The 15,123-nt window shown below is 43.3% G+C and overlaps 1 protein-coding gene across 2 annotated transcripts; it reads left to right on the top strand.

The window, feature by feature from the left end:
- Positions 1–6,892: 6,892 nt before the first annotated feature.
- On the top strand, positions 6,893–12,061 carry LOC133914108 (cysteine-rich receptor-like protein kinase 2). Of its 2 annotated transcripts, none has more exons than XR_009909170.1 (7): positions 6,893–7,949; positions 8,401–8,529; positions 8,608–8,744; positions 8,856–9,066; positions 9,715–9,949; positions 10,301–10,537; positions 11,469–11,604. XR_009909170.1 is itself a non-coding variant. In XM_062357265.1 (7 exons), the coding sequence occupies exons 1-7, from the start codon at positions 7,199–7,201 to the stop codon at positions 11,793–11,795; spliced, it is 1,941 nt and encodes a 646-aa protein (XP_062213249.1). In that variant the 5' UTR covers positions 6,896–7,198; the 3' UTR covers positions 11,796–12,061. The 2 variants fall into 2 exon arrangements, 1 of the variants encoding a protein (XP_062213249.1); XM_062357265.1 differs by having other exon boundaries at positions 6,896–7,949; positions 10,301–10,451; positions 11,469–12,061.
- Positions 12,062–15,123: the final 3,062 nt, after the last annotated feature.

Genomic DNA, 15,123 nt, shown 5'->3' with positions numbered 1-15,123 from the left:
CTTATACCCATTTATGAAAAATATGATCAAGACATCAACAGTAAAATTTGAAACAGATGTCGCTACGAGGGGTCATATATGCTAAAATTTAATCTTCTTATTTTTGGTTCTGAAGCCTTAGATTTGATTTGTCAATAAGAAATCATATTGGATTGTTACTTGAATTTACCTTGCCGGTATGCCACTTAATTATTTAAAATTAAATAGATCATTATAGCAAGATCACGCAAATCGATAAATATCCATGAAGATTAGAATGTCTAGAAGACTGCATATGACCGAATTAGGTTAGGTGTTGTACTTTTTTTCCTTTGTAAATTTTTATATGAACGTATCTTGTGCAATACAAGTGGCGTAAGATGTGTACTATATTATCTTGTTTTTTTCTACTGATTTTTTATTTTGTTTTTAACGAAATATGTGCATATCGCGTTATTCACCCGGAGGGGAGTGTTGTAAAACCATACTCGTACCTCTCTATTCCTCCGCCAGTTACTGAGCAATCAGGCCGTCCACATAGACGGTTTCTTTTCCGGCCGTCCGATCTCCGATCGTGCGGTCGTGTGTACGTGAAGTGGTGTTCGGTGGGAGTTTTTTAACCGTGTCTCGGTTGGTGCAGGATAGGTGTTGTCGCGTGGTTCGTGGCTCGGCTAGTAGGTTTCAGTCACCAATGCTACATTTGGTGGAAACCAAACTAAGGGAAACATTTGCCAGTCAAATTAAGTTTGAGCCCGATCGATTTTGCTGTAACCTACTTGGTCATATCTGTTTTGTTATTGTTGCATGCCTCGCTTAAGCTCAAACGGTTTGATTCAGGTCTAGTGTAGCGAGCTCTTGATGCTCATGGGAAATTGTTGCGTTGTGAACCTGGCTTTTTTCCGCATTGCTGTTTGTTCATTATCTTTGGGTTTTAATTTCTCGATGGGTTAGGGTCCTTGGCGTGGCTTGAAGATGGTGGCTGCTCTGCTCCGCGGTGGAGGTGTTGGTGTGCACCGGAAGAACGTCGATGTTGCATTTGGATCTGGTAGCGGCTCTGGATGATTGACCAGAGGGGTGGCACCAGCAGGGTTTACAAATACGCTGGATCACTGAAAATTGCCTCCGAGCATTAACCGCACAGTAATTCAGCAAAATTAAATAGAAACCGGTCGAATTTTATCAAATTTAAAAAAATGAATTTTGAATTTGAGTTTGACTTAAAACCGGGTGATTTCTAAATACAGTGCGGACTGAATCGGCTGATAACCATACCAACAATTTTTCGAACCCTGGGCACCAGTTAGGACTCTTGTTAATACAATGATGCTTGCAGTGAGTCTATTGTAGGTTATGTTCTTTTTTAACAAGGATATCGCTCCTTCGGATACACACGAGATGAACTCATTCCTCACTATTCATACTTTTTTGGTAAAGAAAATGATACTACTAAGTTTTTATGTTGTTTTGTTTCTTAGAAACATGAGAGAAGCATCACAACTATCTGGATGTCACCTCTCGAACGCTAAATCTACTCAAATTCAAAGTCGAGTTCTAGTCGAACCCCAAAATCTACTCAAAGTCCCAGAACAATACGTTAGTAAAACGGGCATAACTTTCGCATACAGAGTCCAATTGAGACATTTTTGAACTTCCTGGAAAGCTTATGACGAGCCCTTTTCAATAGATCTAGTCTCTACCTTAGATTCTTTATAGATTAATCTGAGTCTTTGAAATATATATATTATTCTTTACAGTAAGCATCGTAGTTTAGACTCGAGTTTTGTTAGATTATTCTGTTTTATATAGTTTTATCGTATATCGGTTTGTGAAACCCCAACTCAAGTACTTCATTGGTAATTAGTAATATTCAGATTGCATCTACCTATTCTTACTTGTGTTCTCGATTTACTTGCAAGTTAAAAAGATCGATCACCATAGTTTTGATCAGGCAAAGGGATCCAATAAACGACCTGAAGTCAAAAGTTTGTGTCTGGTCATTGAAACCATTAGCGATCGCACCAATGATATTCATTACATGCCCCACCAATACCTGCATCATGGAATCCATCCCCATGTATGTCGGTTCATCTACCATTGCTTTGGTATAGTCCTTGAATGCAATTTTATGAATCTTTGCATTCTAGTTGGGTATTACCAAGGCAAGATGCATATGATCAGCTGTCATGGCCGTATTAAGAACATTGTTGTTAAATATAATTACATATTAGAAAGCCAAAATAATTGGGGGTAGAATAGTAGCAAGTGTTTGAAAGGTTATTATCATTGTTGCTTACTAGAGATTTTATTTTGATTTTTGGCTGATGATGAGAGAAATATATGAATAGACATGACCGATATTTATTTACCATCGCCCAGAGGAGCATAAACATATATGGCCGATGTCTAATGGCCCATGTTCATGTGTCATTGCGCTAGGGGAAGTATACATGCATGGCCAATATTTGTTTATCATTGTCCTAAGTGGTAGATGAAAATGGATTATAGATTGTTCATGATATTTTTGTGCAAGTATTTTTTTAAAGCAAGCTTTACCAAAAAAAGAAGGCATATTTGTTGATAACCAAATTTAACATGTCATAGTCTAAAGTCTAATTAGATTATAAGTATTTTAGTGACCGAATTATTATTGTTGGTTAGCTTAATTCGATTGCCAAATGAATAGGTAGCCAAATATAAGTAAAGGCCGATGAGGTAATAAAATGTAAACATTTACACGATAGCAAGTGAAACTTCAAAGACGCATCCATCCGAACTGAAACGCAGATAAAGTGAAACTGATGTTTCTGACATGAACGAAACAAGCATATGTTCGGCCGCGTCCACTGATAAACGAACGATCCAGAATGACTGGATCCAGTGGTTGATACAAACACGGAGCTACTTCTAGTGCTTGATGTGAATCTGACCAGAGGTTATGCCGCTCCCAAGCAAAAACTCCTCCAGGCTGTCGACCCCGTGATTACGCTTCAAGCAAATGATTTCAACAATCTTTGCTCACATGTAAACGATCTATTTCCAAGCTCGCCCATGAGTCTTCCAGGTGTCTCACAATACTACAGCATGAAAAACATACAAGTTTTACCTTCATGGAACATGCATAAATTTTCATATAAGGAGAATATACATGTGGAAAGAAGCATGCACTTGTTTGAGATTCAGAGTTAGCTTCACCAGATTAGGTGAGTTCTGAAGGAAGACTATCAATGCATAGAAGTCTGCATACAGACACCATTCATTGACCAAGAGTCGGGAATTTAAGATTGTTGAATTTTGGGCACCATTGCAAATTCTTTTCCATATTCACCTGCACAAGGACCAAGGGATCAGAACATGACATAGAATCCATGCTACATTCTAGAAAATTTTCCTGGTTCAGCCAAACTCACCAAAAAGAAATAGGAGGGAGCTCAGATACTATTGAGTAATTAGTGAGAAACATTCAGGCAGGACTATAGCTTCAGAACACACCAGATGAGAGAAACCACAACGTGAGAAGAAATCATGTTTAGCAAAATAATCCACATTATAAATGCTATGCTTATTGTTTCAAGAGAGTCAATAATGTAGAGCACATGTAATCCAATCACCGCGAAAGATTTCCATGAAGTCGGTAGATACGCTGGTGAAAAGACAATAGGACTAGGAGACTTATCTGTTGGATTGTAGTTATCTGATTGTAGGTATTAGGAATGAGGCTTCCAACAATTATTGATGCATTTGCTGATTGCACGGTACCTTTATTTTTCACATCTATATGCAGTAATTGAGACTGTAGTTAAACAATCACCCTGTAGGATAAGATGCACTTTCAGTTCTTGCCAGCTATATATTGTATCCACAATAGAACAGGTAGATCTGTAGATGTAATTGAAAGAGAAATTATCAATTCCATTCCTCTGTCAAACCACAAACTAAGGTAATGTTTGGTCAGTTGTTCTGTGAATCTTCTAATGAACTGAGTATATGAACTAGACTGTGTTATGTTGGCACTTGAGGGCACCGACCATCCTCTAGATACATCTTGACATCAGAATTAATTATCAAACAGTTAGTTTTGCACTTACAGAACAAAGACACAATACAATGCTTAGGTTTCGTGATATCGACTAATAAATATTTTCATGGAGGTATAATATCAAAGAAAGAAGCATACCACTATCTCTTCAAAATAGAAATCTAATTCTATAACACCAGAGAGGTCCCAGAGAAATCGACGGATGTCATTAACCAGAATATCATCAGCCTGAGTATCATCGGTAACAAAACTACCAACCGCAACAGATGCTGTCAACAGTGATTCCATGTTCTCTAGTAAAGGTACTATACTCTTAGTGCAACCAAAGAAGTCAAGATGAACGAGTCTTGGAATGGAAATAGAAGCCCGGTCATAAGGTATGAAGAAACAACCAACCCCAATGGACAAAACCTTCAGTGTTTGGGAGGAAATCTTAATGTCATCAATGGTGCAGTTTTGTAAGATCAGACGTTCCAATACTTCACAGCCCGTTTTGAGGTGCCTAAAGAAGCCACGGGGCAAATCACAACCGAAAAGCCTCAGATTTGTCTAGTGTTGTGAAGTAAACACCGCAGGATCGAGCTCCAAAATATAGCTCCACACGGAAACCTCGACACACCGAGCGTTGCAGAGCAAAGCATGGCCGACCCACAGGTTAACTTCTGCGGTGTCATCTTCTTGCTCTGGACCGATGTTGTGGCAGAGCCGGTACTCGTCCAAGGCAACGGGGTTACGGAGCATCAGCAGACGGTTGACGAACCTCTTGAACAGCAGGTTGCGCTGCTCGTAGTTGCTGTCGGCGTTGGCTCCGAACTCCTGGCGCAAGACGTTGATGCGGGTCACGTCACGTCAGAAATTAACGAGAAAATTTTTGAGTAAAAGTTAATAAAAATTTTGCTTGAAAAAGTTTTGAAACAAAGTTTTAAAAAAAAATCTAAAAATAGAAAGTGGGCCTCTAGAGCGGGTGAGCTAGGAAACTCACGCACGTGTGAATAAGAATTTCCGCGTATTGACTCTGCACAAAAGGAGCCAAACTGACATGGTCAACCGAGGGATGCAGCGGGAGTGGGAGCAGGACTGACCCAACACGCACGCGGGAGCTCGGACAAGCGGCAGCCTACGCCGTCCATCGCCATTGTAGTTTCAGAGTCTTCATTACGTGTCGATGCTTGGCATCCGGTAAATTTATCATGTGGCGTGGCATGCAATTTGCACGAAATGAAACAAATCATATATTGAACTTTTCTCTTTTTTTAGGTAAAATATGTCTTCTCCTTAGATAGAGTAGGTGCGTTGTTTTTTAAACGACATTAGAATAAGTGTGGTGATTAACGCGACATGAGGCGTGGACACATCGACGTGGCATAAGAAATCCATATTCAGCGCCACAAAGCTAGATTCATCAGTCCAGATGTGGCATGGATCGATGACCCATTCTCATCAGGTGCTCAATCAAGTACGCGACCGCCAACAAGAATGCACGGGGGCGCGAGCGGGCTTGAGGCGCGGTCGTCAACTCAAGCCACACCCAGAGCAAAACCACCAACCTGTGTACCGTCAGGACGTGGGAACAAAATTTTATAAGATCCTCGTACTATAAGATTTTGATTCACGTTATTCCTTCTCTGATTCAACGGCTGGTGTGTATGCAGGAAAGAGCAGGAAACTTCTATTTCGAGGACGTGAGGGAACTCATGAGTAGGCGTCGGTGCTTACTGCCGTAGTTGCTTCCCGAATGTTGAGGCTGCTAACTGTCCATAGTGGCTGCTGCTTCATTGGATAGGAGGAGTAAAGAGGAAGAGAGAGGAGACGAGAAGAATTAAGAGCGGGTGAGCTAGGAAACTCACACGCGTGTGGATAAGAATTTCCGCATATTTACTCTGCACAAAAAGGAGCCAAACTGACATGCTCAACCGAGCAATGCATCGGGAGCGAGAGCAGGACTGACCCAGCACGCACGCACGAGCTCGGACAAGCGGCAGCTTGTGCCATCCGTCGCCATCGCAATTTCAGAGCCTTTATTATGTGTCGATGCTTGGCATCCGGTAAATTTATCATGCGGCATGGCATGCAGTTTGCACGAAACGAAACAAATCACATATTGGACTTTCCTTTTTTTAAGGTAAAATACATCTTCTCCTTAGTGTAGGTGTGTTTTTTTTAAACGACATTAGAGTAAGTGTTAGGTGATTAACGTGACAAGTGGCGTGGACACACCGATGTGACGTAAGGAATCCATATTCAGCGTCACAGAGCTAGATTCATCAATCCAGATGTGGCATGGATCGATGACCCATTCTCATCAGGTGCTCCATCAAGTGTGCGACCGACAACAAGAATGCACAGGCGCATGAGCGGGCTTGAGGCGCGGTCGTAAACTCAAGCCACACCTAGAGCAGAACCACTAGCATGTGTACCGTCGGGATGTGGGAATAAAATTTTATAAGATCCTTATACTACGAGATTTTAATTCACGCCATCCCTTCTCTGATTCAATAGCTGGCGTGTGTGCAAAAGATAGCATGAAACTTCTATTTCTAGGACGTGAGGGAACTCCTACACAGGTATCAATGCTTACCATCATAGTTACTTCCCGGCTGTTAATGCCGCCAACTACCAATAGTGATTGCTCCTCCGTTGAATAGGAGGAGGAGGAGGAAGAGGAGAGTAACCAGGAAGGATTGAGAGCCCCGCTGCAACTTGCGTAGTGCGTCCGAACTGTAGCAGAATACTAGCACGTCGCAACGCTGTCCGCTGGCTATATGTGAATTCTCGGGCGCACGCACGGATCAGGATAAGCTCAGCCAAATCAACCGCAACCCCAATCACGGTGCGGCACACGCAGTGGCGGCTCATTAATTGGGCCGCTCATGCTGGTTGGCACCGCCGCCGCGACGCGCCCCGATCACATTCATTCCACCGCGCAGCCGAAGCGGAGACTTTTTCCCCTCCCGCCCTTTCCTCCTTTCCAACCCAAGCCCTCCGCCTGCTGACGCGTCCCGCCGACCTGGCTGGACCAGTGGCCAACTCCCGCCCTCCTCCGTCCAGTCCCGGTCCGGTCGTGCCAGAGCCCGGCCACCCCTCGGACCCACTCGTCCCTCCCATAAGTTGTTCCCTCCGCACCGAGCCGCCGGCAAGCCGCGTCCACCACCGCCACGCAACTGTTCCGCTCTGCTTCAAACCATGGCGCTGCCGCTCTCCCTCGCCCTCGTCCTCGCGCTATGCGGCGCGGTCGCGGGTGACCCGCGCACGTCCGTGGCGGGGCGGTCGTGCTCGCCGGGGACGGCTGTCTCCGGCTCGGCCCTCGCCGACAACTTCGTCCCGTCCATGGATGACCTCAACAGCAACGTCAGCGCGCACGGCTTCGGCACCTCCGCCGTGGGCTCCGGCCCCAACACGGTCTTCGGCCTCGGCCAGTGTCTGCGCGACCTCTCCCCCGTCGACTGCAAGCTCTGCTTCGCCGAGGTCAGGTCGCTGCTCCCCAAGTGCTACCCGCGCGTCGGGGGGCGGCTCTACCTCGACGGCTGCTTCGGGAGGTACGGCAACTACTCCTTCTTCGGGGAGGCCGTCGGGGCAGCGGACGCCACCGTGTGTGGGTCAGGCTCGGAGGGGAACTATACTGCCGACCCGCGCGGATTCGGGGACGCGGTGCGCGTGGCGATGACGAACGTCACCGGGGCGGCGGCGGCGCCGGGGAGCGAGGGGTTCGGGGTGGGGTCGGCGGCGGCCGGCAGCGCGACGGCGTTCGCGCTCGCGCAGTGCTGGGAGAGCCTCAACGGCACCTCGTGCGAGCAGTGCCTCCGCGCCGCGTCGAGCGCGGTGGCGCTCTGCGCGCCGGCGACGGAGGGGCGCGCGCTCTTCACCGGGTGCTACCTCCGCTACTCCACGCGGCGGTTCTGGAATGACAACGCCACGACGGGGTCGGGCTCGTCAGGTACGACAATTCGAATTTCCAAACCACATTATTCAAAGTTCTGGCTGCTATGCTCTGCAACGATACGCTTTGAATGGCTCCTGCGGTCCTGCCTATGCTATACTTCTTGACCTCTTCACGTCGGAGTGTTGTCCAATTCAATCCGGTGCTGCTCAATTTTGACTATTTTCACCTGCTAATCAGTAATCGTACTACTCCCTCCGATCCTTTGATGATTTTGCCCTCGTGCTCCCGTCTCACGGTCCTACAGCTCCTGTCTCGCGCTCTCAAGCACCAATCCACCACCGCCGTCCCCATTCACCTGCGGCCGCCTCAGTTCTTATTTTCTAATATATTTTTCTTGATTTGACTAAAGACGCACTGCATGTTTGCCCTCCTATCCTTAATATCCTGCTGCTCCATCCATTTGCTTTTGCTGTTTTGCTGAAAATCACCTCTCCATAATATGCAGGTAACAATGGCGTTGTTTGGATACTGTTGGGTTCCTTTGTTGGTGCTTCTGCAACTGCTTTCATTATTGGTTTTCTTGCATGGAAGAAAAGAATTCTTAGGAGCAAAAAAGGGTGCAACTCATTCATAGGTCAGTTTCAGACTTAAAAATGCTTAATCTTCGGTGGATTTTCTTCTTTATACCTGTTATATTTGTAATGGACTACAGATATGTATGGAGATGGACTCTCTGTGAGAATTGCACAGTCTAGTCTGAATTTCAAATATGAAGAGTTAAGAAAAGCAACAAATTATTTTGATCCAGCAAACAAACTTGGTCAAGGAAGCTACGGAGCTGTATACAAGGTATAACAATTTTACCTACTCTGAAATGTTAGTTTGATTTTCCCTCAGCAATATGCTAAAAGAGAAACTGAGATTTCCATATATTGATCCAAGATACGACCTACTCTGTAGGCTGTTCTTCTGGATGGAAAAGAAGTTGCTGTCAAGAGACTATTCCTAAATACAAGGCAGTGGGCTGATCAGTTTTTCAACGAAGTCGACCTAATAAGTCAAGTTCGTCATAAGAATCTAGTTAAGTTGCTTGGCTGCAGCGTGGATGGTCCAGAGAGTTTGCTTGTTTATGAGTACTACTTCAACAAGAGTCTTTATCTCTTCTTGTTTGGTAAGCCTCTCACATGCTATCTGTCACTATTATTTTTTTATTGTGGTAATATTCTTTGAAGAGTGTCAAATTATGATCGAAAATGACTAGCACTGGCTTACAATTATTCTTTCAGTATGTTCCTATTCGTGGGTCTAACTATTTTGGCAGTTCCTGGTTGGATAATTCTAAAAAGGGAATCTTTTTTTTTTTTTTGGAACCAGACAGGAGTTCTGCCGTAATCAATAAAAAAGGGTAATCTTGTCATTCTATTTGCCAATATAAGATCAGACTTCACTCATAGTTGGCTTGTCTGCCCACCAAATCTGTTCTCGCTTCCATTTCTCAACATGTTATTGCTTCTTTGGTGCTGCACTCTGTCATCGTTGATGAATAATGAGGCCATAGCCTATCCACCTGAAATATCTGCTTTTTTTAGATAGTAGAATGAGCAATCTCATTGACCAATTGTGAATAGATCTGAATAACAATGGCAGTTGCATTAGGAAAATTAGCACCTTTAAGACCTGAAGCCCCCACTCGGTTGTTCATTTGATCCTATGATGTCTTGCCCAGAGCACACTCTTCTGCTTTTGCAAATTTTTTACAGAAAATTCAAATGTGTATTTAAAAATTACAATAACCTATTGTCTCGTAACAACCTCTCAGATGCAAGTCGTAGAAGAAATTTAACCTGGGATCTGAGGGTCGATATCATTCAAGGCATTGCCGAGGGACTTTCTTATCTCCATGAGGAGTCAGAAACACGGATTATCCACCGAGATATCAAAGCTAGTAATATTCTATTGGATGATAAGTTGAAGCCCAAAATAACAGATTTTGGCCTTGCAAGAGCTTTTGGAGAAGACGTTACTCATCTTACCACTGGTGCTGCTGGAACACTGTAAGATCCTTTTTTTATCTTACCGGATGATTCATTTCACCGTTATGTCAAATGGCAACAGTGCAAGTCGAGACTCTAATAACTGTGGATAATGGCTGGAGCTAAGGGGCTGGCTGGCCTTTAGCATTCTTGGGGAGTGTTGTTTTGGTCGCTATTCTGTTGTTTCTGTGGTGCGTAGTTTCATTTGAGTGGTCGCAGGCCTGTTTTCGTTTTTCTTTTCTGTTTTTGCCTCTTGGGGCTTTCTATCCGGACCGGTTTTTCTTCCATCTCTAATACAAAAACGTTCAGCTCTCCTGCGTTGTTCGAGAATTTTCTTTTAGATTCTAAACTAACAAAATAAGTTTCTTGCAGAGGCTACATGGCTCCTGAATATGTGGTGCATGGGCATCTAACAGAGAAGGCTGATGTCTTCAGCTATGGTGTTCTTGTTCTCGAGATTATAACAGGGAAAAGATGTAGCGGGTCAAATGGTTCACACGGAGGGCAGGTTTTATTAACAAAGGTTATCTGATCTTACTGACCTCACTATTGAAATTGCTTTATTTCTGTTCTGATAGTTCTGTACAGCATATGCCGATCCGGGGATCTGTAAGTTTCCAAAACATGCCGGTACTCCATTCAATAGTCTGTTAAACCAGGTCATCTTTTTCTTTTTATAGAAGAGATTGATTTTTTTCAAAATCTAATGATTAGAAGAATGGTGGATAATAATGATCTGCACAAAAGAGTTGCGTAGCTTGGCAGCATCATAGTTGCATATATCTTTAAGCACTGAGATTGTAGAGCAAGCACTAGTATGTTGATTGATGCATTTCAGTAAAAAAACATGGAAAAGCCTTTGCTAAAATAGTACTTGTCTTAGTTGTTATGCTTAAATCATTTTTAGAGTTCTGTATCTTAGGAATCATTTAAAAAATGGAAGTTCTAAACATGAATTTCGAGATTGAAGTTCACTTTTCTCGAAGCATGCAGATTTGCATCTCTCAATGAAAAAGAGTAGTACAGGTTTAGTCAGTCCTAGAAAAAAATCACTCTTCAAGACAAAGTGATAAACTAAAATAGGAAAAAAAAATCTATAACCCTAGTAAATCCCTAGACAACTAGGAAATGACGATACATGCAATGCAATATGTAAGTGAACATAAGCATGACAAAGAAATGACTCATGCAGAGTTGCTGACCAATTGCAAAGTTTTCTTGATCCTAACCTGTTGTCCAGAGAAAAGTTTCCTCGTGAAAGTAACTTAAAATATAAATGCCAGTGAACTCCTGGTTTTATATGATAATTTTACATATTAGGTAAAAGATGAAAGAATATTGTGCTTAATTTGACTCAACAGTAACATGATCATGGATGATTTATTATAGTGAGTATATACACTAAGTACAGAATTGCACGCCATTGTAGCATATCACATGGTGCTGTAGACCTTTTACCTGACTGTGCAAGTTCCAGTCAGTCACTAAGTTACTGTCATATAATAATGTGTTTAATCTGAATAACTTCTTTAAATTCAAGGTATGGAAACACTACAAGGAGAACACAGTAGAGATGATTGTTGATCGGAGCATCTATGAAGACACTATCAGGGATGAGGTCATGCATATACTGCAGATTGGACTGCTATGCACCCAAGCAAACCCTGATGACAGGCCTACAATGGGGAAGGTGGTGGAGTTGCTGAGAAACCACAGGCATGATTTGGAGATTGTCTTGAGTGATCCTCCATTTCTGAATGTTGAGGCTGTTGAGAACATCAAAGAAGGGGAACAATCCCAATTGCTGTCCACAAATTCTGCTCCTTCGCTGTCAGGCTCGTCTCGATCTTACTTAAGTGGGAGATAATCTCAGCATTTTTTTTTCTTTAGTTCCTAAGAGGATATATTTAAGAGTTTGTACAGTTTTGTGTGATGTGAAATCATCATGTTAGCAGATAGATCGTTTGGGAAGCCAGCAGCCTATATTTCATAAAGTGTGCTAGAATGGAGGGTAGCAGATAGATTCTTCAAAATGTTTTTTTGTCCCACCACAATAATACAAGCGAGTTCCTGTGACTTCACTTGTGATATACATTCATATACTTTAAATGAATAAAGATGATAATTCATTGATGAATTTTGCATGGACTATTGTTTTTGTGCTTCGTGGTGGTACTGTGTCATGAAATAAATGTCATCAGTATCCGAATTCAGAACAAAATTCCTGATTCAACCTTTTTACTCAAATTATGTTTGGATTTCTGAAAGAAAGAATTGAATGTTTTATTTGTTGTTAATTAGAAAAAATCGAGGCTATTGGCATACAAGCTTGCACGCAAATCTGTTTAATGTATACTTTGTGTTACAAATGGGTCTGATCTGTTCGATTTTATATGAACTCTCCTAATGAATCTGACTTGTCAGATAGACCTTGTAAAATTTAATTCTTCTTTTTTATCTTCTCCCCTGATCACACTTTGTCAGGAGTGTTGTGGACGCTTTCATCGGCTAGAGTTACCGGCGCAAGAAAGGGCCCAAGGCCAAGCCTAGCAGCCCAGCTACCGGCAATTCAGCGTCCACGGCTTAGAGATAAACCACACTTATCTTCAAGTTGTTAGTATCTTCATTAGCAAGTTATTCAATTGGTTAGTCAGATTGCTTAGTTAAGATAAGTTTGTTAGTGGTTTGTTAGCATCTTGCGTTAGGAGGCTGGCTATATAATGGAGGACTTTTAAGGTGCATTATACTACTAGTGGAAGGACACTAGTATTAGACATCCAACGGTCTAGATCTGTTAATACTAGTGTTCTTTCTCACCACTCGTATAAGTAGTATTTAGGGTAGTATGACTAGTAGGAGGGCAATATTGGAAAGAAAAGGAATGGCAGGCTAGTAATTTGTTATATTGAGTAGCTGGAAACCGTGTCTCCCGTCCTGCCCAGATCCGGCGCCTCCAAATTCGCCACTTCTTGCGGTAGGGACTCGTCCGCGCCGACAAAGCAGAGATCTTTTTTTGGAGGAAGCAGAGTAGAGTGCTTGCTTGTTCTTGGTTGCTGTTGCCGAGAGTGCAGGAGTGCTTGGTTCATTACGCGCGTGCATGGGGTTCATGTACGTAGCATGAGAACATGATGCGTGCCAAGGCCAGAGGTACATTCCCTGCCGTGATGAGCGAGACCTCGCCTCCTCCTCCGGCTTCGGCCACGGTGGCGGCGGTGAAGGAGGACGAGTGGGAGACGTAGCGGCAGTGGAGCTTCCAATAGCTCGTGCCGCGCGGCCGCGCCGCCCACACAAAGCTGGGAGACGTTCGACCTGCTATCGTCGGTGCCGTCCACGTCCTCGGCTACCGTGACCACCATAGTGGCCGCGACCACCACCTCGGTGGCAGACTAGGTAAAACTATCAACTAATTATCTATTTACAATAATACCCTAACTAATACTATTGTCCCTCCTCTAATAGTATAATGCACCGTAAAAGTCATCATATAATGCTTGGCGCATCATCAATTCAATCAAGCAAGGATAAAACCTAATTCCCCATAATTAGCTGCTCAGAGCCTCTTCAGAGAGAGAGAGCATCATGGTTCAACTGTCATGTAGATTGGATAAAACTCTATTGGTAATCATTAAAGGGGTAATCTTCTTTCTGGTATTTGCTGTTGATCACCTGAACATGTCATCATTGGCGGAACATCTTCAAATAGTTATTGCGACCAAAAGACCCCCAGTACAATATCCAAATCAGAGCAAGGTATCTTCTGCTAACATTTATCAAATGCCTTAAGCTCTCAAGCTTAAGTTCTGACTTGCATGCACCATGAATTATGAAGAAAAATTGTTTAGCGCAAATTAGTGCTTGCTAAGGTATTCTTGTTACCTTAATTTCCTGTTCCATGATTTTACCATGAAATTCTGACAAGAACAAGAAAATACGGTGGTTAGTGGTTGCGCAATGAGAGTTCAGTTCTTTTCTTGTTGCTGCTGCCATCATTGCTTGTTTCTCCTCCTGGACAACAACTACTACCCAGGCTGACCCTCGGGAAACGGTGGTTCGTGAGTTCTGCAACAACACCCAAGCTGCTGGTCCTGTAGTAGTTTGGGCCAACTACTTTGTCCTCGCCTTTGACAACCTAAACTCAGACCTTGAGCAACCGGGATATGGGATGACTTCTGTTGGGCAAGATCCCATTACCTACTACAGGCTCGTGCAATGTCTGGAAGATCTAAGCAAGGTCGACAGCACTCTGTGCTATTCAGAAATAAGGTATATTCTTCCGAAATGCTATCCTCAAATTGGAGGCAGGATATATCTCGATGGTTGGTTCATCAGGTATGCAAATTACTCTTTCTTCGACGAGTTCACGGACTCGCTGGATACAAGTGTGTGCTCCTCAGGTAACTGCAGCTCAGACCCACGGGGCTTTAGTTCAGTTATGAATAGCGCATTGAGTAATGTGACTTCCTTGGCTGTCAAGAATAACAAAGGATTTGCAGTTAGTTCAGTCTCTAGATCTTTGAAAGTAGCGGCTTATGTGCTTGCTTAGTGCTGGCAGAACCTGAATACATCAAGTTGCGCAGCCTGCCTCAGTGCAGCTGTTGCATTTGTGGTCAAATGTGCACCAGTGGAGGAAGGCCGCACACTCTTTGAAGGCTGCTTCATCAAATATTCAACAACACCATTCTGGAAGGACTCTGCGTCAAGTGTCAGCTCGAGGAAACAGATTGTTTTTTGGACAGTCCTGACTTCCTCTGTAGGTGTCATTCTTGTACATGTCATTTCAATATTGGCATGTAAGAAGAAGAAAGCTCCTAAGGCAGGAGACAGATCATTGAGAGGTATAGTATCGCAGGCTTGTCCTAAACTTCCTTCACTCCTTTATTGAATCCACTTTTTATTTGCTTCAATTGCTTGTAATACTTCAATAACCGCGGGTTTGAATGGCTCAGAACTATTAAGGGTAAAAGTGTCTTTTTTTAGTTCATCCCCTTTGTACTATATATGCTCTTTTTGGGCTGTTCAATACAAGCTTCACATTTATAACATGGTACCAGAGCTCTAGTCTCTTCTCGATCCAAACTGAAACTAGCCACCGATTCATTTCCACTTGTTGCCCCCGATAGGAGCAATCTCCACTCACGGGAGCGGCCACCTCTTAGTTGTAGGTTAGTAGTACCAATAGAAGCAGTAGTAGCAAA

This window comes from Phragmites australis, chromosome 1, assembly GCF_958298935.1.
Source record: "Phragmites australis chromosome 1, lpPhrAust1.1, whole genome shotgun sequence".
Taxonomy (NCBI): Eukaryota; Viridiplantae; Streptophyta; class Magnoliopsida; order Poales; family Poaceae; genus Phragmites; species Phragmites australis.
This window is presented reverse-complemented; position numbering and strand designations above follow the sequence as displayed.